The 26,419-nt window shown below is 43.5% G+C and overlaps 1 protein-coding gene across 1 annotated transcript in view; it reads left to right on the top strand.

Annotated features, from left to right (window-relative positions):
• The window catches only part of LOC135057415 (carbohydrate sulfotransferase 15-like), a 103,514-nt gene that overhangs the window by 9,448 nt on the left and 67,647 nt on the right, over positions 1-26,419 (top strand). The window contains exon 2 of the mRNA XM_063963305.1: positions 24,318-24,639. Within this exon, the coding sequence (XP_063819375.1) occupies positions 24,318-24,639 (322 nt within the window). The remainder of the gene's footprint in view (positions 1-24,317; positions 24,640-26,419) is intronic.

Raw genomic sequence — 26,419 nt, 5'->3', positions numbered from 1 at the left:
TATGACAGCCTGATGATCTGACAATGTTTTAGAAAATGTTTATGTTTGAAAAATGTTTCTTTTTTTTCTGTTGTTTATTGATGTGTTATGTTATATATGCATATAAATTGTTCTCTCTCTCTTTTTTTTGTTTTTTTTGTTTCCTCTCTCTTCTCACTCATGTTTTCATGTTTAAAAGATGGTATGTCACACATCAGTTAGACAAATGGTAATGCAAGATTTTTTGCTCCTTACAGAGAGATCGCTGATTTGGAAGGAATATTGCATCATCGGAATGTTCGTTTGGAAGACTGAGACCTTTGAGATGACAGCAGAACAAGAAGAATAACAAGACTAGAGAACTTAATTATCGTGACAAGTTTCTCTCCCCCTCAAACTGTTTTCCTGTACCCCCATTACAAATTTCTTCTTTTCTCCTCCTGTAAGATGGACTTGCCCCAAGAGACTGTGATATGGATTTTCCTGTTGACCATGACGTTGACCCGAGCAGTCTGTTTCGGTGAGAGTACCAGTGAGGTCGAGAAAGGATCCAGAAAGGTTCCAATGACTAAGACGGAGGTGTAAATTTCCAATAGCAACACAAGCACCGAGCAAAGGCGAGTACCGGAAACGATCTAACAGCCATGTTATTTGTAAACATTGTTAGCTGAAAAGAAAACTGTATCTGTAGGCTCTGTAACAATGTAGTTGAGGATGGGTGCATTAAGAAATGCCAATCCAGTTTTAATATCCACATGGACCGGCATCCATTGAGTGACTATCACTCCTTAGTGGGTAGTGTGTTAAATAAGACAGATTGTTGGGTATGCTCTCAAGTACCTCAAGGTCATAGCAAACCAGGGCTAGTACCATTTCCTTTAACGTTAGGGGAGGTACTTGAGTTAAGTGGTGGGAGACCGGTGGACAGGAGGTTTAATATCTCCAGCCCTCCTAGTTTGAAGCTCCACCAATACCATGTGGATAGGTCCCTATTATGTTTTAACATCTCCAATCCCCGAAAGCCGGGAAATTGGGAAGTGTCATGGAGTAACCAAACCATGACCTTTTCGCATAGAGCAGATAGAATGCCCACAGATACAGAGCTTATACGCCACATAGCCAGTAGAGGAAAATCTTTCCGATATAGGTATACCCTAGGAAATAGGATCACGAGAGTTGGAGAGGTATCACTAGGATACAGTGCACAGATCGTACAAACTGATAGGTGTACTAGACAGATGGGAGAATTAGGGTTAGGAGAGTTCACATGGAAAATGTGTAACATGGTAATGACATATTCAGTCCCATATGTTCTCCCCGATGATGCATATTTCACATGCGGGAGAAAGGCGTATGAGCGGCTTGCCCCAAACTCAGAAGGATTGTGTTATATTGGAAAAGTACTACCTGAGGTAATGAGTCTAAGGAGTGGGGAAATTGTAATTCCAATGGATTTGATTTATGACCCAACGGTAGAAACAATGATGTGATGAAAATGCGATTATACGGTCCGTTTCTTTCACCTGTTTTTCCGTTTCCTCCAAGGTAAAAAGACCCACTTGGACGAGGAATTTGATGAGCCGATATACAGACAACAGATGGATTAAAGAAGAAGTTTTGACAACCTGATACACAGATTTTTGATGAACTATGCCATGGATCCCCAGTTTCCCTAGAAATTTTAAAATTACGCTAGCCCAACACTTTTGTAAATCTATGGACATTGACAGCTTTTGCTCGCACCTTATGGGCAAAAGCACAAAGAAGACTGCATTCAACAGACACCAAACAAGACCTCAATCGACGAATGTTCATTTACCTGACATAGAATACCACCGCATTTACCGTAATTATGTCTTTTCTTCATTTCTACAACCCTCAGGTAATGACACACATAGTCGATAGGGAATACAGGCACAGATATCAGCAATCACATATCTCCCCCATTCATGTATCATCAACTAAAATGTGCTCCCCCATTTTGTTACAACCAAAGCCGAAAAGAGCTCGGTAAAGTTTGACAGCCCATCCACAGACCCGTACCACGGGATAAGAAGGAATTCAAATGTATACTTCGCAATACCTCGAAGCTTGATTTAAAACACGTACGGCACGATGATACATGACCCCCAAGCACGGATTCATACACACATGCTTCTGCTATCTCACTAGGTCATACCCTTTTTCTACCTTCTCCTCTCCTCCCCTACCCAACCATGTAAATGTATTAACCCCTGACATATATTTTTCTCTTTTTGAAATGTTTTAGGAAGTGGCAGTTATTGGTGACTGCCAAAGGGTGGACTGTCAAAGTCAAAAATATTACATAGAGAGAACATACAAACCACACACACATTTAAGTCGATATACTTGCAAATATGCGCAGCGAGCACAGCAATATATGGAAACACACGCATTTGCTCGGACATGGCACGGAGATGGATTCGGCGCTTGTTTCATACAGTACATGGTTATAATAATGTCAAGCACCAGACATCATGGAGATTTAGAATTGGCTGATGAATTGATGTCATGAATATGTATTATCTGAACAGAACCAGATGCGCCCATCATGTTTGGTATTGAAGCAAGCAGAATGATGTGTGGGTTAGTTTGATGCTGGTTGTGAAGTTGTGGGACATTGCAGCGGATAGATATGATTATATGTATAAAAGCTGAGATCACTTTGTTGAGAACAATGGATGATCAAGCCAACCTTTTACTAAGATTTTCAGGGCTGAACCTGATTAACATATACAAAGGAGAGAGAGAGACCCCTCCCCTAGGAACAGACACACAGGAGGATAGTTCCTGTCTGGGGGGGTTGGGGGTCAGTTTTTGCAGGTGGCCTCAGAGAACAGATGTAATGAAGCTGCACTCAGAACAAAGCTCCCAGAAGCATGGCTGGATCATCACCAGGCACCAAAGGCTAAGTATTGAATTCACATGGCTAGATAAGGAAATATAGACAGATTGCTTTCTGGTTTAAATAGGATATTGTAACTTGGTTGTGTGATTGTTGGGTGTTTGTGTGATAGATCTGGGAATCTGTGATGGTAGCTGGGACATTAGACAACCTGTAGCATAGCATTTGTGGTATTTGTTTGCCTATGGTGATTTAAAATAGATTGTGCTGGTTAGTTATAATATATCTTGTTAATCATAAATACCACCATGCAGTTACGTTTGAACATGTGCTGGTAGCAATGGCAGGCTGAGATGTGTGGTTACATTGTGATCTGGTCTTGTGATGAATATGCTCTGGTTATTGAGATACTGAAGTTGTTTGGAATGTGAAAGTGAATAAGATGGTTCTAGGAAGTTGGATTGAAATTGTGAAAGGTGATTTAGATGGTTTGGAATTGTAAAATCAGAACATATGCATTGTTCTGAGGCTTGGACATTTTGGAATAAAATGGAGTCTTGTGTCTTCTGCTATGTGATTGTGGTGTAGTAGAGAGTGCCATGTGTTTGGACCTGCAAATCTAAAATGGCTGCTGCCGGGTGTTTTCCCCTCCCCCTTTCAACCATGTGTTGCAGTCTTCATGGGAGTTTTCTCAAAATGGAGTCTAGTTTCTGTCCCATGCGGTATTGTAGGGTTGTGTATATAGGGACTGCCAGTATGGGTAAGGTCAAGTATTTTCTCCACAAAGATTCTCAGCATTGAATAACTGCGCAGCGATTGTTCCTCACATGTGTAAGCTTCGCTGCAATCATATTGATCTTCTTGTTATTGTGAGCCATTTCTCTCTCTCTCTCTCTCTCTCTTCTCCTCTTTCTCTCTTATTTTCCCTTAAATAGTAATTGTATTGTATTTCCTATTGTAGTTATCTGGTTAGGTAGTCTATGTTATATTGTAGTGTATGATTTGTATTTGTATTAATTCTTTTGCAAGTATATCATTCATAATATATATATTAGGCGTTGGACCCTGAGCACGGTATCTGTGTATTTCTTATAGTGTTAAGTATTCTCAGAGCGTCGGTGACGCTAGAACAGCTTTAAAGGTAATAAGGTTATACTGTGTTGCATTTACACTCTATCATTACACTAAGGTTTTACTGCACAATACACTGTTTATGGTTTAGATACAAAGGTTTAACATTGTGAGCGTCAGCGCCGCTGGTGATCTCCTCGTGGTCCCGAGCGTCCGCTACGCTATAGCGAATCATTACGTTAGTCAGCAGCCAATAGCGTGCCTGCCTGTGATCTCTTGGCCGTGAGCGAACGTGACGCTTGAGCGTCTCGACTACGGCTGAGCGATTGTTACGCAACGAGCGTACCCTTACGGTACTTCATACGTAGATAGCGTACAGTGTTCTTAGACCTCATAAAGGGTATTATATAAGATAAATATTTAGCTTTGTTAAGCTGCTTGTGCATCCTAGCCACATAGCAATGCAAATAAGATGCATTTTCATTAAAAAATGTGCCCGACGTTAGCATTGATGCAAGATTTGTGAGGACACATCTGTATCCAAACAGAGGCAGAGGTCACAGTGTTAGTGGAAGTGTGAGTGCTGTGTGCATGTGAGTGGGTTGGTTGTGCAGTAGTGTTCAGAATATGTGTAAGGAGCATTATGTGTGTCATGTAAAAATGCATTAATAATGTGCAACATATGTGTAAAGGGCCACTATGTGTGTCATTATGTGTATAAGGGCATTAATAATGTTTGGCATATGTGTAACAGGGTACTACTGTATGTGTGTCATTATGTGTATAGGGGCACTAATAATGTGCAGCAAATGTGTAGGGGGCACTATGTGTGTCATTATGTGTATAAGGGCATTGATGATGTGCGGCACATGTGTAAGGGACATTTTGTGTAAAAGGGCATTAATAAAGGTTGTCATAATGTGTAAGGCGCATTATGTTTATAAGGACATTAATATGTCTCATATGTGTAAGGGGCATTACTGTGTGGAATTCTGTATAAATGCATTACTAATGTGTGGCATTATGTGTATAAGGTGCTCTACTATGTGGCGTTGCAAATAGAAAGAGCACTACTGTGTCGTCTAATGTGAATAAAGAGCAATAAGGTGTGGTGTAATGTGAATAAGGAGCAATTCAGTGTGATGTAATGTGAATAAGGGGCTCTACTGTGAGGAGTAACGTTTATAAGGTAAAGTGATACTACTGTGGGGTGTAATATGAATTATGGACACTATCGCAAGATAAAATGTGAATAAAGTTGCAGTACTGTGTGGCGTAATTGGAATTGGGGTTACTATTGTGTGGTCATGCCCCTTCCCAGCAAGAAGATGCCCCTTTTTGGGCTGTGTGTCAAATGTGCGAACTGTTCCTATTTAAAATATAGGGGGTACAAGGACTGCTATGGGTGAGGGGTGATGGTGCTGGGAAAGAGGTGCAAGGTCAGAGGCAGAACCAGCGGTGGTGCTAGGGGGCACCAGCCAAAATCTTGCCTAGGGCATAATATTGGTTAGGGCCGGCTCTGGCGCCGGGGGTTAAAAGACTGGGAGGAGAAGAGGTTCTTGAAGTATGACTGTTTAGCAAGAGAAAGGGCAGCACTGAAGAATGAGAGCATAAGTTTGAAATGGAGGAAGTCTGCTTTAGAGCGTGATTTCCTCCAGTGTCACTCAGCAGTACGTGAGCATTCTTGCAGATATCTGGTGCATTTGGTATGCCAGGGTTGAGGTGTTAATTTGCAAGGGTGAATAGTGGTTGGTGGAGCAACAGAGTCAAGAGCAGAACTAAGGGATGCATTGTATGTGGAAGTGGCTTGTTCAGGGCATGAGAGAGAGAATAGGAGAGAGAAGTGAGTCAAACATGGAGGAAAGGAATGTGGTGTTAATAGCCTCAATGTTACGCTTAGTGATGGTAGCCTTAGGAGGTAGAGCTGGGGAAGCAGAGAGAGATAGGTTAAAGGAGAGCAGGTGGTGGTCAGAGAGGGTAAATGGAGAGTTGGAAAAATCAGAAATATAACAACGGTGGGTGAAGACCAGATCCAGTGAGCTTCCGTTCACATCGGAGGGTGAGGAGGTCCACTGGGAGAGACCAAGTGAAGAGGTGAGATTAAGGAGTTTAGAGGCAGGGTACTGTGTGGGGATATCGATAGGGATGTTGAAATTGCCTAGGATAATGGAGGGAATGTTAGAAGAGAGGAAGCGAGGAAGCCAGGAAGCAAAGTTGTCGATGAATTTAGAGGCAGTGCCAGGGTGGCGGTAAATGACAGTTACTCTAAGATGGACTGGTTGGAAGAGGCGTATAGTATGGACCTCAAATGTAGAGAATGTAAGGGATGGTTCTGGTGGTATGAGTTAGTAGGAGTAACTAGAAGGTAAAAGGACCCCAACACAACCCCTGTGGCGACTCGGGGTGTGTGTGAATGCGAGGACCCCAGCAGAGAGAGCAGCAGGAGAAGTAGTGTCAGAGGGCGTAATCCAAGTTTCAGTAATGGCTAGTAGGTGCAGGGAGTTGGAAATGAAAAGGTCATGAGTGGGGACCAGTTTGTTACAAACAGATCTGGCATTCCAGAGGGCACAGGATAGGGGGTATGAGTTTGTGGGAGAGATGTGAATGAGATTATCAGGGTTGCTGTAGCGATGAGGAGAGATTAACTTTGAGGGCAGGGATGATGAGAGAGTGGTAATGGTGCAGGTGCCTGAGCTAGGAGGGGAAACTGCAGGAGGTGGGCAGGGAGGGAGGTCAGTGTGATGTGGATGGGGGTGTGGGGAGATGACAGGGAAGGGAGGGAGGGAGCAGGGCTGAGTTGTGGGGTAGCAGAACCATGGGGCAGAGGTGAATGAAAGCGGGGTAACAGGAAAGGAGGGGAAAGGAAACAGAGCGATGGAGGGGAGACAGAGGAGGGGAGAGAGGAGAAGGTGTAGGAGACTAGGAAGGAAGGATAAAGGTGTGAACAGGGGGCAAGATGTATGATTAGGTAGACTCTGAGTGATGTGGGGAGTAGAAGAAAACCTTGACATAGTGTTAAGTAGGTAAATAGGGTGATGGAAACTGGAAGTAGGAGTGCAGGCTGTAAGGGAACCAGAGCAGAAAAGTTGCAGAAATGCAGGTGAGAAAAGTAGTGTAGGCACAATGGGTGTAGATTTAGTTTGAAGTGAATCAAAAGTGTAGATAAAGTGGGTGCAGAAATGTATTTGGGCTGTAAGAAATGAGAGGATTGTGAAAGTGTTAAAAAGCAATGGTAATTCTGAAAGGATTTTTAAGTGTTAAAGAGGTAAAATTGCATTGGTGCAGCTGTGCATAAAAAAACAAATTACAAAAATACAGATAAAAGCATTTGTTGGTGAAATGGATGGTTTTTGAAATGTCCAAGTAAGGTAGTTCTGTGCTATTTAATCAGATGCAACACTCAGGAGGTGAGTGATATGGGGGGTCATTCCGAGTTGTTCGCTCGTTGCCGATTTTCGCTATGCTGCGATTTGTTGCTAAATGTGCATGCGCAAGACACGCAGGGCGCATGCGCTTAGTTATTTAACTACAAACTTAGTAGATTTGCTGAGGATCCTGCGGCGCTTTTCAGTCGCTCTGCTGATCGGTGAGTGATTGACAGGAAAGGGGCGTTTCTGGGTGGTAACTGAGCGTTTTCCGGGAGTGTGCTAAAAAACGCAGGCGTGTCAGGGAAAAATGCGGGAGTGTCTGGAGAAACGGGGGAGTGGCTGGCCGAACGCAGGGCATGTTTATGACGTCAAACCAGGAACTAAACGGACCGAGCTGATCGCAATCTAGGAGCAGGTCTGGAGCTACTCAGAAACTTATACACGAGAGAAGAAAAAAGAATTGCCTTAAATTGGTGCACATTGGTACATGTAAAACATAACTTTTATTCTTTATTATACTTAAAAAAACTTGCAAAATATAAAAAACACATACAGGTAAAGAGATTAGAAAAAGAGTTTAAAAAATATAATTTCCTGCGCACGGGACGTCCGCCAGACAGTAAATTAGTGTGACTATCTGTTATAGCGTATCTATCTACTTATATCCGCATTGATTCGTCAAACATGCTATGCAGTATCAATGTTACCTAGTGGAAAGTAGTGTGTGTATAGCACTGTTGTAGTTTAAAATATTCTCAATGAGATATATGTGTTTGAACACACTGTAGAAGTATTGTGTCTTTACGGCCAAAAGTAGGTCTGTGTAGTCGGACCTCTCAGTGTTATAGTAAATATGTATTATGCACTCACTTGGGCATATCTGATTCTCTGTAACTTAAAGAATCCAGCATATATGGCTGTGAATATTTGTCAGATATTCATTTAAGCAAATAATACAGCGTCCCAATTCAAGGGTGTGTTGTTACAAGGTATCAGCAATCCTCACTAGAAGCACTGTTGGATAACTTTGCTGTAACTCATATGACGTTGCTGGTAAGTAGAGGTTGTTACTACCTCAGCAAATCTTGTCTATTATTCACTGCCCAGTGTGTTAGATGCTCTGGGTTGTGGCTATTTAAATACACAATGGTTTGTACCTCAATTTATTTGTGCATGAGGTCACACGCTCTTTAACTCATAGGCGTGTGTCATACTGGTGTGTAACTCATACATAACACTGATCAAATACTGATTACTGTCACAGCCTATGCTTTATAGAGTTGTTAATGCAACATATAAGTGCTACAGTGCATGCTATCTGGGCAATAATTCAATTGGGTCCCTCCCTCCCGGGATTAAACATTGAAAATATCACTGCATGCACTACACTAATATGTTAAGACAGAATCAGCATATAGAGTTATAGATGTTAATGGTGTGTGTTACATTGTATCAGTATTCCTTACTAACAACACTGTTGAATAGCTTTGCTGTAACTCATATGACGTTGCTGGTAAATAAGGGTTGTTAGTACCTCAGCATATCTTATCCATTATATACTGCCCAGTGTGTTAGATGATGTAATTTGTGGCTATTTAAACACACAAGGTTTTATGCCTCAATTTGTTTGTGCGTAGGATCACACACTCTTTGACCCATAAGTGTGTGTCACACTCATATGTAGCTTATATGTGCCACTGAACAAATACTACTGTCTACTGATTACTGTCTCAGCCTGTGCTTTATGGAGTTGTTAGTGCAGCATATCAGTGTTGCAGTTTGTGCTATCTAGATTATAATTCAGTTGAGTCCTACCCTTCCGGGATTAAATATTGAGAATATCAGTGTATATATTTTACACTAATATATAGTGACAGAATTCAGCATGTATAGCTGTGGATATTCCTCAAATATTGTTTTATTTCTATAGCTGTGTGTAACTGATACAGTGTCCCAAATCAATGGTGTGTTGTTACAAAGTATCAGTATTCCTTGCTAACAACACTGCTGAATAGCTTTGCTGTGACTCATATGAAGCTGCTGGTAAATAAAGGTTGTTACTACCTCAGCAGATCTTTATCTATTATTCACTGCCCAATATGTTGAATGCTGTAATTTGTAGCTATTCACATACACAATGTTTTATGCCTCAATTTGTTTGTGCATAGAATCACACACTCTTTAACCCATAAGTGTGTGTCCCAATCATATATAACTCATATGTCCCATTGATCAGATACTGACTACTATCACAACTTATGCTTTATAAAATAGTTGGTACAGCGTGTCAATACTACAGTGCGTACTATCTAGGTAATGATTCAATTAAATCCTGCCTTTCCGGGGTCAAACATTGAAAATATCACTGCATGGACATGATTTAAAGTTAACTGGCAGACATCCCGTGCGCAGCCACGCCTGACGCACGTTTCGCACATTTCATTTACACCATACTTGCCTACCTGACCCTCTCCATGAGGGAGAAAATGCTCTGTTCCTGGACTTTCCTGGTAATGTATGATTGCCATCACCTGTGGTGAGCTAGTTAATTGATAAGAAAGGTGTTTCACCACAGGTGATGGCAATCATACATTACCGGGAAAGTCCAGGAACAGAGCATTTTCTCCCTCATGGAGAGGGTCAGGTAGGCAAGTATGAGTTACACACATAGTGGTTGATTCAGTAGAGCACAGAGTGCTGCCAGGCATCGTCATGGTGCCCAGATGTGCACATATCAGCCAGTATCAACATCGCAAGTTTTCACTCACACTTCTTTCAGATGAGGGAAAACTTGCAATGCCAGTGGGTACGATGTGATATTCTGGAATGGCACATCCTGTCCATCACGTTGAATTGAATTTCCCCCCAAGGTCCCTATGGTAATGAAACATCCCTAATAATTTATTCCTGAGCACTGCAGTACTGTATTGTATGGTATGTATATATATTGCTGGAGTGGTGGTGTATTTCCACCCTTATTTATTCTGTTGTTCGTTGCTGTATGTTCTTTCTAGCTATATCAATTTACATGTATTGTAGTTATAATATGGCAAGTGTCTCTTGAAATGTATGATAAAGCTGATTATCTTTACAGGAAGGAAAGCTATACCTTAAGCATACCTTAAATACACTTTAAACCTTTAGCCGCAGCGGCCGCAATACTTAGTTCACACTCTACGCACCTTCTACGCTATTAGCGTACAGAGTCCCGTACAGGGTACGGACTTTGCGTACACACGCCGCGCTGACGGTACAAAGTACTCACAGCGCGTACACACCCAGAGATACACTTTAAACCTTCTACAGCAATGCAATAATAATAATACACTTTAAACCTTAGCAGGGCAATGAGCACACAACACCAATTGTGATTTTACCGCTGGGTTCCGACACCACAGTGGATTATTTCTGAAAGGGGGTTTACAATACAAATTATACACTACAATACAAGACAATATATAACAGAATAATGGCTACAGGTCAATGTACATACGTGAGTATATTCGGGTGCGCTTCCCGGTCCGGTTCTCCGTCATCAAATAGATAACGTTGTGAGTCTTGTGTCAGGCCGGGCTGCAGCAGGCTTTATTTATACAAGTCTTCCAAAAGCAATACAATGATTACCGTAATCCCTTGTCCATTGGACACAGGAATGCACTTTTACAGTACAGGAGAGGTCATAGGTTGATTTGAAAAGGTAGGCGATGTCTTTCTCAACTGCTCTGGTGGGTGGTCTCCTCTGGATTCCCACCGCATACATAATATACAGTAAATTCAGTTTATATCTATATTCTGCTTCTGCACATAACTATCCGCAGGAACATGCGATCTTCCGCAGACCAACACCGGAATGTTACCCTTAAAATACTCTACAGCTGGATACCAAATACCACCTTATAACCTTAGTCTGTCCCCTCTTATCCTGTAAAGGTGAATCCCTTTGTTCTGCAACCATTTAAACAGCTATAACTTTCTGATGTGGTGCAAGGAGACTATGTGTACATTGTGCACTATTTGGATTAAATATGTAATGTGTTTTGATGGCCCTCCATGCGTACGCAAACTCTGCCGTAAATACCCATACCACGCGCTGATGCGCAGGACCGCGGGAGCGACCATACGCAAATTGCGGATATGTGCATGTACGGCAGAACAAGTGCACGCGCAGTGGGCATGTGTGTGCAGTTTGTACGTGCTGTGTTCTGCAATATTTTTCGACTTTGACAGTCCACCCTTTGGCAGTCACCAATAACTGCCACTATCTAATCACTAAACAGAAAAATATCAATACAATATCTACAGATGATTGGATGGTCGGAGGAGAGTTGTAGGCTGGAAATGTATGACCTAGTGGGATAGTAAAAAGCATGTATGTATGAATCCATGTCTGAGTGGCATATATCATCGTGCCGTATATGTTCTAGATAAGCTTCGAGGTATTGCGAAGTATACATAAAATCCTTCTTATCCCGTATTAAGGGTCTGTAAGTGGGCCGACAAACACTACTGAGCTCTTTTTGGCTTCTTGTTCCAACAAATGGGGTGCACATTTAGTTGATGATACATGGAGGGGGAACATATGTGAGTGCTAGTATATGTGGATATCACCTGTCGACTATGTGTGTCATTAACTGAAGGTTGTAGAGATGAAGATAAGACACATATCTAAAATACATTCACATAACATTTACATAAACATTCTTGGGTAGGGCTGATGTCTTTTCCGGATGGGTGTATCTGGGCAGAGGGGGAGACAAAGGAAAAACGGGTGAAAGAAACAGGCCATGGAATTCATTTGCAATCCTTATCATAACACTGTCTCTATGGATGGGTCGTAAATTAAATCTGCTGCTATAACAATGCCCTCGCTCCTTAGACTCATCAAATTTGTGCCGTGCTTGCGCCGCGTCAGAATTCGAACACACCTAAATATCAAGCCAATAATTATGACGACTCCCAGGATACAAAGGAGAAACTTCCCTACACTCATAATAACATTTTGAGTCCACTCTCCTAATCCTGAGAACCAATTTCGTGGGTTCAACCATGAGACCCAGCCGGTCAGCTCATTACCCACAGTGGTAAGGGTAAGGTTGTGTCTCCTCCGGAACTTCCACTTCAACTGCAAGATATCATCCATCTTTTGATCGATAATCTCTGTGGGGTCATCAGTGCTGTTTGTAATATACGTACAGCACTTCACACCATACAGAGTTGCCAAAGTGACACAGTACCCACCCGTCACGGCTGTGATATAATTAAGGACCATCCTGTGCTGGATCAGTTCCATCTTGTAAGCTTGTAACTCCCTTCCCGTATACCTGAAGGTGTCGTCATACATCTCAGTGATATTATCTATCAAGTTCGCTAGCGCATGGATATACCTATAATTTATAATTCCTCTGGCAGTACGGGTGATGTCTAATGCGAGAAAGAATTGAATCCCGGTGGATTCATGGATCAAATCAGAGGCTACGTGCTCTGTCCTCTCTATGAGGTGCCTCTTGACAATGTGTTCATAGTGAGTATGAGTATAAGGAGCCTGAGCACTGCGGTGAACATCTTTCATCTTATCATGGGTTATGGTCATGACCTCTGGCAACACTCTTTCAACATAACACAATCCCTCTGAGTTCGGGGCAAGCCACTTATACGCCTTCCTCCCACATATGAAATAGGCATCATCGGGGAGAACATAGGGGACAGAATATGACATTACCATATTACAAACTTTCCAAGTGAAAAAACCCAATCCCTAGTTCTCCCATCTGCTCAGTATCAGGCTGGATGATATGAGCACAGTATCCTGGTGATATTTTCCAACCCACATGGTCTTGCTTCCTCGAGTATACCTATACCGAAAATACCTTCCACTGTTGGCTATTTGGCGTACAAGTTCAGAGTCTATGGGTATCCTATCAGCTATGTGCGAAAAGGCCATTGTCTGGTTATTCCACGTCACTTCCCAATTTCCCGGTTTTCGGTAATTGGAAATATTGAAACATAATAATGATCTATCTACATGATACTGGTGGAGCTTCAAACTAGGGGGCCTAGAAAAATTGAATTTCTTGTCCACCGGTCTCCCACCCCGTAATTCGAGTACCTCATCTATTGCTAAAGGGTACGGTACTAATCCTGACTTGCTCTGACCTTGAGGTACTTGTGAGCACACCCAGCATTCTGTCTGGTTTAAGACCTTACCCACTAGTGAGTGGTAATCACTCAATGGATGACGGTCCATGTTGATATTAAGGCTGGACTGACATCTCTGGATGCACCCATCCTCGACTATGTTCTCACAATTCCTACAAATGCAATTTTCCTCAGCCAATAACCCTTCACAGTGCCTCCGAGCTCCCTGACTACCAGATTGCTTTCTGATACTCGCCTTTGCTCGAGTTATGTGTTGCTCTTGAGATTATACAAATCCATCCTCGCCATCAGAACCCATTCCAGATCCTTTCTCGACCTCTCTGGGACCCTCACCGAAACAGACTGTCCTGGTCAACAACAGGATTAACAGGAAAACCCAGAACGCAGTCTCTTGGGGTAAGTTCTTCTTGTTAAGGGAAGAGAAGGGAAACAAGAAGGGGGAGAAAGAGAAGGAGAGAAGGAGGGTAGTGGGGGATGGAGAAAATAAAAAAGGTTGCGACAACCGCCTCTGGTCTTGTTGTTCTCCGCGCTCAGGTGTCGTCTCAACAGTCCTGCCTCTCAGCTTTCCCGGAACAGACACTCCAGTGATACAATGTTCTCTACACTCTGCTCTTTGTCACGGGTTCTCTCCGGGTCAGCGACCTTTCTGTAGGGAACATAAATCTTGCATTTCAATGTGTTTAACTGTTGTGTATTATCAGTTGTGTAAAGTAAACCATCTGTGAAAAGTGAAAAGAGAGGGGAAATAATAAAAAGAAAATTTGTCAGATTTGCGTTCACCATCAGGCTGTCACACCATCATGTATATCGGTATCTATGCACAGTCTCCCTTCACCAGTATTCCCATTCTCCACCCTTTGTGCATGACCAGGCACACTGATACTGGTGTCCCTATGCTGGTGAGATATACTGGGTTTGGGCAGAACTCTGAAAAGACCGAGTAGGCATGTGACGTTTGAACTGTAATCCTGTCGGTGAACGTAAGAGATGAAGAGGAAACTTTGAAGACAAATCACAGAGTTTAGTAACTGATAAGTTTGTAGAGGCAAATAAGATTTTACAAAGTTTGACATCTGGATTGGGCACTACGGGGAATGATTCCCTAATCGGTCTGTTCCCCTAAAAAAAATATTCTATGTGTGTTATATCTCTACTGGGACTATCCCAGCCATCAATCCAGTGTTTTGTCCATTCTAAGTTCATAGGGAACCCGGTATCTTTGAGATAATTTCCTCTACCTGTGATGGACATGCATCTAGAACAGTGAAATGCAACATTAGTCTTCGTGGGTATCTAACACATTTTGTGCTTCCTGGGTGGGAGCACTCTATATGTATACCATCTCTAACAAAACTCCTGTTAAGTTACTTAGAGGTCACTTCTACTAGAGAGAGAAGCAGAAGTTTAGAGGCCTCCTCCTAACCCCAGTAAGTTCTGTCAAAAGGGTAAAGTTGCATTTATTCTATTCTTCCCATTAACCGAATCTGTTTTTTCTATATGTCTCGTGATTCCTTACTATATGTCAATTGATCCCGATTATGTGAGTAGTAGTGTGGTTCGTATTCTCTGTCTAGGGTTCTATCTTGGTTATGCGCTCTACCAATCCTACAGTCTTTGGCAAAATGCCCTTCCTTCCTACAAATGTAGCATGTTCTAGGTCTGTCCCAAACAACAGGGGTCCGGGTTTTCAGCTGATAGGGTTTTGCCGTAAGGGCCTGTATACTTACCGTCATCAGTTTTTCCCCCTGTGACTCCCTGTGTTTAATGATGTTCCTATCATGCTCGACAGCGGACTCTCTCAATGCAGCCACTGAGATACCTCTCCAGTTTGGTAGAGAGGTCTGTACCCTTGTTCTGAGTGCCTCCTTCAACCCGTCCATTAATACTGAAACAGCTACCTCCCTATGATGTGCATTGTCTCTAATGTCCTCGATCCCAGTGTATCTAGTCATTTCCTGCAGTGCTCGATGGAAATATTCGGATGCCGTTTCACCTTCCTTTTGTCTTATGGAAAAGATTTTATTCCATTTGACAACAGTAGGGAAATATATTCCTAACTGCAGATTGATTTGTCGTACCTTCTCCTGAGTGTACACATCAGTGATAGGTACTTCTTCGTCTAAATTGCAATCAGTTATGAACTTCGCGGGGTCAATATTGGAGGGTAAACATACCCGTAGCACTGTTCGCCAATCTTTGTTTGTGGGTTCGGTGGCGTTACCTAACTCTTTAATGAACCTCTGGCATGCGACTAGATCCTTTCTGGGATCGGGAAATTCTGACATAATTGACCTCAATTCTGTCCGGGACCAGGGACAATGCATGGCAATGTTCCTGATGGGAGTGACTCCCTGAGCGTCAGTCTTCCCATTGGGGACTGCAATCACCCTGACAGGATTTAATTCAATTACATCCTTCTGGTTTGATTCTACAATGTGGGGTGCTATGGTTTCTGCATAATGTACGGTACCGTACTTACCTGTGGACACGACCTCACTTATCCCTCCGCTAGGGGGCCTGACTACTGCTCTTGTTGGTTGGGCCGTGCCCACCTGAGTGTCTTGTATGGTGGCTGCTGGAGAGAGTGCCGATATTGTGCTGGGCTCATCTTCTTGTTCGCAGTCCTGGGGAAAATTTAAAACGGGGTACAACTGGCAAGGGTTAGGGTTAGTACATTTTGCAATTACACTCTTATTCTGTACCAATGTATCATTGCCTGTAGCCATTTTCTCCCCAACAATATATGGTGGTGGTCGTGCCGTCGCCATTGTTTTCCCGCTAGGTTTGGAACCTGCTGCGCGAGCTAATTCCTTTTGCATATCCCCCTCCTGTTGCCATAAATTTAAACAGTCTGTATGTTTAATCCTTTGTTTCTTGGATTTTATCGGACATATCCTTAACCTTAAGTTCTGTAATACCGCTGGTTCAAAGCTGCCCACTTTAGGGAATGGTACCCTATCATTGTTGGTCATACATATCCACTCATTGCATAAACCTTCTGTGTGTGAACCATATTTTTCACACATGATAAACCTTGCTGAGCCTTTTGGCCACAATTCTGCCTGAACCCTGTCTAAACGTCTCTTACTTGAGCAACTGGCTCCCATATTTGTGGGTCTCTTCTAATACCTTTAAAAAATTCCCACAAACACCAAAATACTCAATATAAGTAGACGGTGGAAGTATACCTGAGCGCCTTCCACTCGCTCGCGCCCACGCTGGCCAATACAACGATACACTGTTGATAGCGGATCGCAATGTACCCAACTTAGGGCTCCTATCAGACCTTACACCGTAATTTCTTTCGGTGGAAGTTCTGTTTGGAATATTTTCCTGAGAGAGGCAGTGAAAATTTCCTTTTCGGTATCTTTCAACTGGAATTGTTTGTAGGGTGAAAAACAGAGAAATTAGATAACTATCCTTCACCCTTTCCAGTGAAGCCCACCAGGGAGATTTCCCGAAGTTATCAAAGAAAAACCCCTTTGTCTATACAATCACGTCTGCGTATGCTCTTCCACAGCAAATGTGACACAATAATATCACGTTGCGCTATGCAGAACAAACGGACATGTGATGCAATAGCACAGCCTATAGATACTAGTTATCTATATGCCCTACGATTGTTGTAGACCACCTAGTAGACCACCTAGTAGACCACCTAGAGTTGTATGGGATACCACTCAGTCCACCAAGACCACCTAGTCCACTTTTTTTTTTAATAACGCAGGGTTGCGAACCCTACGCCACCGGGTCTCTACTAACCCAGTGTGTACACCTAGACCACCTAGCAGTCCACCTAGTTCTTGGGTTCATTATCCACTCACTCCTGCACTCGCTCACTCAGATACACTTTATTTTTCTGTACAGAATATTATCATTCAGACAAGCAGCATTACTCCCAGAGGCAATACAGTAAATAAGGGTTTTATACTAAACTTTGGAAGCTGGGCAATCTTGTGTTATTGTAGCGTGGCTACTATCCCACCTTTAAACTAAACGAACTATCGTGTGGTTTTATTATGCGCACACAACGCTACGCAAGCTTGCGTAATTACGCAACCGTGCGTACCTTTATGCCACGTGGGCGGCCTTGCGTTACGTGCACGTTTTGTGTACGCTGTCCTCACTTTCCGTACCACGTGTACCAATGTGCGGACGCAATAAAACAACTCACACAATTTCTATAAATGTGAGCAATATAACTATAATCGCTCACTTAACACGCCACACAGTTTCTTTTCTGTATAAACCTTTATAACTAGGCCAGACTGTGTTTGTGTTTTACACTTACTTCCTTAATATTTATATTATGAATCTAGTAATCTGAGTGTTATGGCAACAATGTGGGAGAGTATGCACAGGGTATGGGTGTACACTTTTGTTGTGTACGCATTTGGCGCCAAAAATAAATTCACAGATTTTAAATAGCTTTTTTCCTGCTTACCTTACGAGTTCTTACCAGCATCCCTACAAACCATACAGAGCAGACACCATCTAATCAGCAATTAAGTAGGGTTTTCAGTGTATCCACTGACCAAGAAAAGGATACGTAGGATCCCTGTCCACCCTTATGCTGATATATTATGTCTGCTTGTGACCTGTTAAGCTGTAAAAATGTGGAAAATCGGACGATGCCCCCAATTGATAAAGCTGATTATCTTTACAGGAAGGAAAGCTATACTTTAAACATACCTTAAATACACTCTAAACCTTTAGCCACAGCGGCCGCAATACTTAATTCACACTCTACGCACCTTCTACGCTATTAGCGTACAGAGTCCCATACAGGGTACGGACTTTGCGTACACACGCCGCGCTGACGGTACAAAGTACTCACAGCGCGTACACACCCAGAGATACACTTTAAACCTTCTACAGCAATGCAATGCAATAATAATAATACACTTTAAACCTTAGCAGTGCAATGAGCACACAACACCAATTGTGATTTTACCGCTGGGTTCCGACACCACAGTGGATTATTTCTGAAAGGGGGTTTACAATACAAATTATACACTACAATACAAGACAATATATAACAGAATAATGGCTACAGGTCAATGTACATACGTGAGTATATTCGCGTGCGCTTCCCGGTCCGGTCCTCCATCATCAAATAGATAACGTTGTGAGTCTTGTGTCAGGCCGGGCTGCAGCAGGCTTTATTTATACAAGTCTTCCAAAAGCAATACAATGGATACTGTAATCCCTTTGTCCATTGGACACAGGAATGCACTTTTACAGTACAGGAGAGGTCATAGGTTGATTTGAAAAGGTAGGCGATGTCTTTCTCAACTGCTCTGGTGGGTGGTCTCCTCTGGATTCCCGCCGCATACATAATATACAGTAAATACAGTTTATATCTATATTCTGCTTCTGCACATAACTATCCGCAGGAACATGCGATCTTCCGCAGACCAACACCGGAATGTTACCCTTAAAATACTCTACAGCTGGATACCAAATACCACCTTATAACCTTAGTCTGTCCCCTCTTATCCTGTAAAGGTGAATCCCTTTGTTCTGCAACCATTTAAACAGCTATAACTTTCTGATGTGGTGCAAGGAGACTATGTGTACATTGTGCACTATTTGGATTAAATATGTAATGTGTTTTGATGGCCCTCCATGCGTACACAAACTCTGCCGTAAATACCCATACCACGCGCCGATGCACAGGACCGTGGGAGCGACCATACGCAAATTGCGGATATGTGCACGCACGGCAGAACAAGTGCACGCACAGTGGGCATGTGTGTGCAGTTTGTACGTGCTGTGTGTTCTGCAATATTTTTCGACTTTGACATGTACATTTCCTTGTACAGCACTGAGAAAACTTTGGGCCTAATTCAGAATTGATCAAAGCCGTGCAAAATTTTGCACGGCTAAGAACAGTTACTCAGACATGCGGGGGGACACCCAGCACAGGGCTAGTCCGCCCCGCATGTCTGGCTCTGCCCCGCCGCACAAGTACAAAAACATTGCACAGCGGAGATGCTTTTGTACTTGTCGAGTAGCTCCCTACTAGCGCAGCTCCTGCGCGCTGGCACGGAGCTAATCGTCGCTGTCCCGGTCACAGCGGCTGCGTGTGACGTCACGCAGCTGCCACGGCATGCCCCCTGCACGGTCCAGGCATGCCTACATTGGCCGTACCATGCCCCCAGAATGGCAGCCAAACGCCGCCAGCCCGCCCCCTTCCTCCCAGCGAACACCTCTGCCTGTCAATCAGGCAGAGGCCATCGCTGGGCTGAGATGGCCATCAGCTGTCTGGCATGCGCCGGCGCACTGCAGCAGCGGCGCATGCACAGTACAGACCTGATGGCTGATGTGCGAAAACGCACAGCAGCGATCAGGTCTGCATTAGGCCCTAAGGCTTGAAGAGTGATAAAGTGGAGAGATATACCAACCAATCAGCTCCTAACTGTCATTTTTAAAACACTGCCTGTAACATGACAATTAGGAGCTGTTTGGCTAGCACTTTATCTCTCTCCAAGGCTTAATACATCTCCACATGGAAGTAAGGACTATCTATCTATCTATCTATCTATCTATCTATCTATCTATCTATCTATCTATCTATCTATCTATCTATCTATCTATCTATCTCTCTCTATCTATCTATCTATCTATCGTAGCAAGATCAGGCTAAGGTTCCCGTGTCCAGGGCCTTGGTACAAGTAGTTGCAGTAATCACAGTGTAATCAGAGTGTTTCTCAACAGGTACTGTCACGGTGGTTCCGTGTAATCGATGTTTTACTACCTAGTGCCCTCCCCAAAAACGCCATATTTAACAGAAAGATCTGGCCAAGTTGCGATTAATAGGACAGGCTCATGCAAAGATGCGCAAAGTCACTTCTACGCATGCAATATATGCAAGAACTTGCTGTCCGTGAAGAGACATCAGTGAGAATCAGACCCCTTGGGGTATATTTACTAAGGTCCCGATTTTGACCGATTTTGCGTTTTTTCTTCAAAGTGTCATCTCGGGAATTTACTAAGCACAAATCTCGGCAGTGATGAGAGCATTCGTATTTTTTTTGAAGTCCAAGAAAAAAAATACGAATGAATACACCATCGGTCAAATACGCCTGTTATTTGATAGAACTCGGTCATTTACTAAAATTTGTATTTCACAAACACTGCCAGCAATAGCCAAACACTGCCGTGAATAAATACAAATCGTAAAAAAAAAGCAGTTTTACAATAGACCTGCTTTTTTTTACCGTGTTCTGATAGGCATGCACGGATCCGTGAGATCCGTGCATGTTTATCAGTGGGAAGGGGTGGGAAAGTGTTAATTTAAAAAAAAAAAATGCGTGCCCCCTCCTAAGCAAAACCAGCCTCGGGCTCTTTGAGCCGGTCCTGGTTGACAAAATATGGGGAAAAAATGACAGGGGTTCCCCCATATTTCATAAACCAGCACCGGGCTCTGCGCCTGGTCCTGGTTCCAAAAATACGGGGGACAAAAAGCGTAGGGGTCCCCCGGTATTTTTGAAACCAGCACCGGGCTCCACTAGCCAGGTACATAATGCCACAGCCGGGGGACACTTTTATACTGGTCCCAGCAGCCCTGTCATTACATACCCAACTAGTCACCACTGGCCGGGGTACCCTGGAGTGGGAACCCCTTAAATCAAGGGGTCCCCCCCTCCAGCCACACAAGGGCCAGGGGTGAAGCCCGAGGCTGTCCCCCCCCATCCAAGGGCGGCGGATGGGGGGCTGATAGCCTTTTGAAAAAAATTTTAATATTGTTTTTAGTAGCAGTACTACAAGTCCCAGCAAGCCTCCCCCGCAAGCTGGTACTACTTGGAGAACCACAAGTACCAGCATGCGGTGGAAAACCGGGCCCGCTGGTACCTGTAGTACTACTACTAAAAAATTACCCCCAAAAAAACAGGACACACACAACGTGACTGTATAAGTTTATTACATACATGCACACCTCCAAACATACATACTTACCTATGTTCACACGCGGCTCGGTCCTCTTCTCCATGTAGAATCCTAGGGGTACCTTTTGAAAAAATTATACTCACATAATCCATTGTACCTTCTGTTCTTTGTATAATCCACGTACTTGGCAAAATAAAAAAATGGAAACCCGACCACGCACTGAAAGGGGCCCCATGTTTACACATGGGACCCCTTTCCCCGACTGCCAGGACCCCCCCTGACTCCTGTCAAAGAGGGTCCCTTCTGCCAATCAGGGAGCGCCACGTCGTGGCACCCTCCTGATTGGCTGTGTGCTCCTGTAGTGTCTTTGAGGCCTCACACGGCAGAGATACAATGTAGCGCCTATGCGCTCCATTGTATCCAATGGTGGGAACTTTGCGGTCAGCGGTGAGGTTACTTTCGGTCATACTGTCACGGTGTGTGTGTCCTGTTTTTTTGGGGGTAATTTTTTAGTAGTAGTAGTACTACAGGTACCAGCGGGCCCGGTTTTCCACCGCATGCTGGTACTTGTGGTTCTCCAAGTACCAGCTTGCGGGGGAGGCTTGCTGGGACTTGTAGTACTGCTACTAAAAACAATATTCACATTTTTTTCAAAAGGCTATCAGCCCCCCATCCGCCGCCCTTGGATGGGGGGACAGCTTCGGGCTTCACCCCTGGCCCTTGGGTGGCTGGAGGGGGGACCCCTTGATTTAAGGGGTTCTCACTCCTCCAGGGTACCCCGGCCAGGGGTGACTAGTTGGGTATGTAATGACAGGGCCGCCGGGACCAGTATAAAAGTGTCCCCCGGCTGTGGCATTATGTACCTGGCTATTGGAGCCCGGTGCTGGTTTCAAAAATACCGGGGGACCCCTACGCTTTTTGTTCCCTGTATTTTTGGAACCAGGACCAGGCGCAGAGCCCGGTGCTGGTTTATGAAATATGGTGGAACCCCTGTAATTTCCCCCCCCCCCATATTTTGTCAACCAGGACCGGCTCAAAGAGCCCGAGGCTGGTTTTGCTTGGGGGGGGGGGGGGGGGGGGACCCCACGCATTCTTTTTTTTTTAGATTTGTAACAATGTTATTTTTTTTTACGAAAGGTGCACAATGAAGCCCTGCACGGATCTCACAGATCCGGCCGAGATTCATTGTGTTAATGTCGGCAGTGTTTTACTATTCACTCCCGTAAAACACTACAAAAAAATACGAATGACATCGACATCGGAAAACACGAAAATGCAGAATACGACAGTTTAGTAAATTAGTCGTAATAAATTAAAAAAGTTGCAAATTTACACTTTCGATGTCATTCGTGTTTGAACTTTAACCTCATTATGAAAAATACGAATTTTAGTAAATATACCCCCTTGTCTGAAAATACATGATATAGTTTAGAGACCTCTGTGATCAAGCATGCAATTGGACTGAGACAAGTAGAGAACGAAAGAATAGATATTCCAATCAAAATGGTCCAAGAAGCAGAATAAGCTTTATTTTCTAAATGCATGATAAATGGACTACTACAGTGCGGAGGATTAAGATTCCAGCAAGGGTGGTGGAGGTGACAGTTGGGTAGAAATCGAGACAAAAATAAGATAATGGATCTGTAATGGGAACATTACTGTACATTGGGGACCTGTCTGACAACCCATCGATCACATTGTATAAGTTTAGTTTTATTAATGATATCAGTGGGTATAAGTGGAATATGATCCTTAACCAGGACAGTCGTGCAGTTCAACTTAGCTACCACAGGTGCAGCGAGTGCAGCTGCTATGGGGCCCAGAGTTGAGAGGGGCCACCTTCCCTGTCACAGTTACATGTGTTTTATACATTTTTCACCATTGGGTGGTACATAGGTGTCATTGCAAACTTTTGCCTTGGAGCCTATAATATATCTAGTTATGCCCTTTGATCTGTTCATTGTGATGTGGTATAAATAGAACCGGATGGAGGGCATTATAATATTACATAATATGAACTGGGGCATTGTAATGTGGCACAATATGAAGTGGAGGCACTATAATGGGGCATAATATACTGGGGGCACTGTAATGTAACATAATATAAACTAGAGGCACTGTGTTGCATAATCTGTACTGGCAGCCCTACAGTGTGACATGACATTAACTAGGGCACTACTATGGTTCATAAAATGAAACTAAGGCACTATGGGGGTAATTCTGAGTTGATCGCAGCAGGATTTTTGTTAGCAGTTGGGCAAAACCATGTGCACTGCAGGGGAGGCAGATATAACATGTGCAGAGAGAGTTAGATTTGGGTGGGTTATTTTGTTTCTGTGCAGGGTAAATACTGGCTGCTTTATTTTTACACTGCAATTTAGATTGCAGATTGAACACACCACACCCAAATCTAACTCTCTCTGCACATGTTATATCTGTTCCCCCCTGCAGTGCACATGGTTTTGCCCAACTGCTACCAAAATTCCTGCTGCGATCAACTCAGAATTACCCCCTATGTGCCATAAAATTACCAACTTTTTGTGGAGAGGTGTCTCGCTAGAAGCATTGGGACCGGGGCCCCTTCAAATTGTTGCTATGGAGCACACAAAGTTCTGTCTACGTCCCTGGATTCTGGACTACCCATGGAGACTATGCTTGTCCTGCCAGCTCCTCCTCAGTGACAGGAGTCAGGCGATGCATGATAATGTCACAGTACAGCACCCAGCTCCCTGTCACTGAGGAGGTATAAGCATTTAGGTGTCACCCCCTTGTAGAGTGACAGCCAGGTGTAGTCCCCCCCCCCCCACCCCCCCTAGTGATGCCAGTTCTAGGAGATACTAGGAAACAGTGACATCGCAATGTCCTAGAAGGTGATAGGTTGCATTCCCATTGATATTTGTTCCACCACAAAAGAGCTGCCTCTTCTCAATATAAAGGAAGCAGATGAACCTGAAATATTAATTTTTTACTTGTTCCTTTCCCAGCTGTTCTCTGTAATCCCACAACGCTTCCTCCATCTGAGCAGTAGCCCGTGCTGGTACCAGGAATATGATGGTAATGGAAGTGATCCCTATGGGATGAACAAGTATGCCTTGCAGAAAATCTTTAAGGAGATGCGCCAAGGGTTCCAGTCACGACTTAAACTTCAAAAGGGTCACCAGTACCGCTTGCGCTGTTTGCCCCACTTTTATATAATTGGACAGCCCAAATGCGGCACTACAGACCTCTATGACCGCTTACGCCTCCACCCCAACATCCACTTCTCTGTTATCAAGGAGCCACACTGGTGGACAAGGAGACGCTTTGGTAAGATGACAGATTATAGTAACAACATTAACCAAGCGTTAGTAAATTTACTGATGGTTAGATCAGATTTTTTTATGTTAGGGAAAAATAAAGATGGGCTGACAAATAAATGAGTGGTCTGTTTAGTGTACACGGAGACAGATGTGGTGGAGTTATTTTTCTCTCAAGATTAATTTCAGTATAATGGTACATAGAAGAGATGTGGATCATTGGGTTGACAGTAACTAGGTCCACAATCATTAGGTCACCCACTATTGGTCGACAGTGATTAGGTCAACACCTGAAATATGTCGACACAGTCATTAGGTCGACATGGAAAAGGTTGAGATGGAAAAGGTCAACATGTTGTTGTTTTTTTGGTGTCGTTTTCTTCGTAAAGTGACCGGAAACCTCAATTAGTGTGCCGTGTCCCCTCGCATGGCTCATTTCGCCCGCCATGCTTCGGGCAAGGTGCCTCGCTCCACTACAGCTGCTTTCGGCACAGGCTATCGTTACCAATCGTAGTCCACGTGGATCGTAAAGTATGCAAAAGTGTAAAAAGTGAAAAACTCATGTCGACCTTTTCTTGTGTCGACCTTTGCCACGTCGACTCAGTGATCATGTCAACTTAATGACCATGTCGACCAATAGTGGTTGACCTAAAGAGTGTCGACCTAATTACTGTCGACCTGAAGACCGGATACCCATAGAAGGATAGAGACTCTCTCTGTGGGAAAACAAATTCTTATATCCATGCTAATGCTTAGACTGTCACCCACAGTTAGACAATATTGCAAGCTAGGGATAATATTCAAAGAAAGCTGTTTATAAAGGTGCACGTGGAGTGTTCTGATGGCCCATAACGGTCATGTGGAAGGTTCTGATGGCCCATAAGGGCAGTGAAGGGTTTTGGTGGCTCATTAATAATAATAATAATTGTTATTTATATAGTATAGCACTCTTTCTCCGGTAGAACTCAAGGCATTTGACAGGAATATATAACATGATACATAAGTTTACCTATTCCCCCATCCCCCACACACAGAACAGAGATTCAGAACTGATATACTGTAACATAAAGAACATTTAGGGTCATCAGTTGCAGGACTATTCATCTTTCACATGAAGGATCCAAGTGAGGCAGCCACTTTAGGCACACTATAAAGGATTACTCTGGGCAGAATATGCAATGCCTGGAATTGATGACACATAATGGCAGAAATACAATTGCTAGGAGGTATCCTTTCAGGTTCATCAGAGCCATGTGTTTTTCATTCTGCATTGAGTACCAGGGAAGGCAGCCATCGTGGACACACTACATAGGTTACAATGTGCGAATAAGCAATACATGGAAAAAGGACACACAAAGATAAAATGAACGGTGCTCTAACCAGATACCCACTGTATAAACAATTCAGTGGGACTGTTCATCCTGGCTTTAAATTACCTGCCAAGGCAGCCTTCTATGGTGCACTACATAGGTTACAGTAGTCAGAAATATCACAATGGTGGGTGAACTCAGATCAAGTGAGTGCCCACTCACATGGGAGGATGAGGAGGTCCATTGGTAGAGACCAAATGATGATGTGATGTTGTGGAGTTTAGAGGCAGAAGCATCTGTGGGGATATGAATTGGGATATTAAAGTCACCTAAGATAATGGAGGGAAGATCTGAAGCGAGGAAGTGAGGGAACCAGAATGCAAAGTTGTCAAGGAATCTGGAGGGAGGGCCATGGGGGATGGTAAGTGACAGCTACTCGAAGGTGATTAGGTTGGAAAATGTATATAGTATGAGCCACAA

The sequence above is a fragment of the Pseudophryne corroboree genome, chromosome 3 (genome assembly GCF_028390025.1).
Source record: "Pseudophryne corroboree isolate aPseCor3 chromosome 3, aPseCor3.hap2, whole genome shotgun sequence".
NCBI classification, from domain to species: domain Eukaryota; kingdom Metazoa; phylum Chordata; class Amphibia; order Anura; family Myobatrachidae; genus Pseudophryne; species Pseudophryne corroboree.
This window is presented reverse-complemented; position numbering and strand designations above follow the sequence as displayed.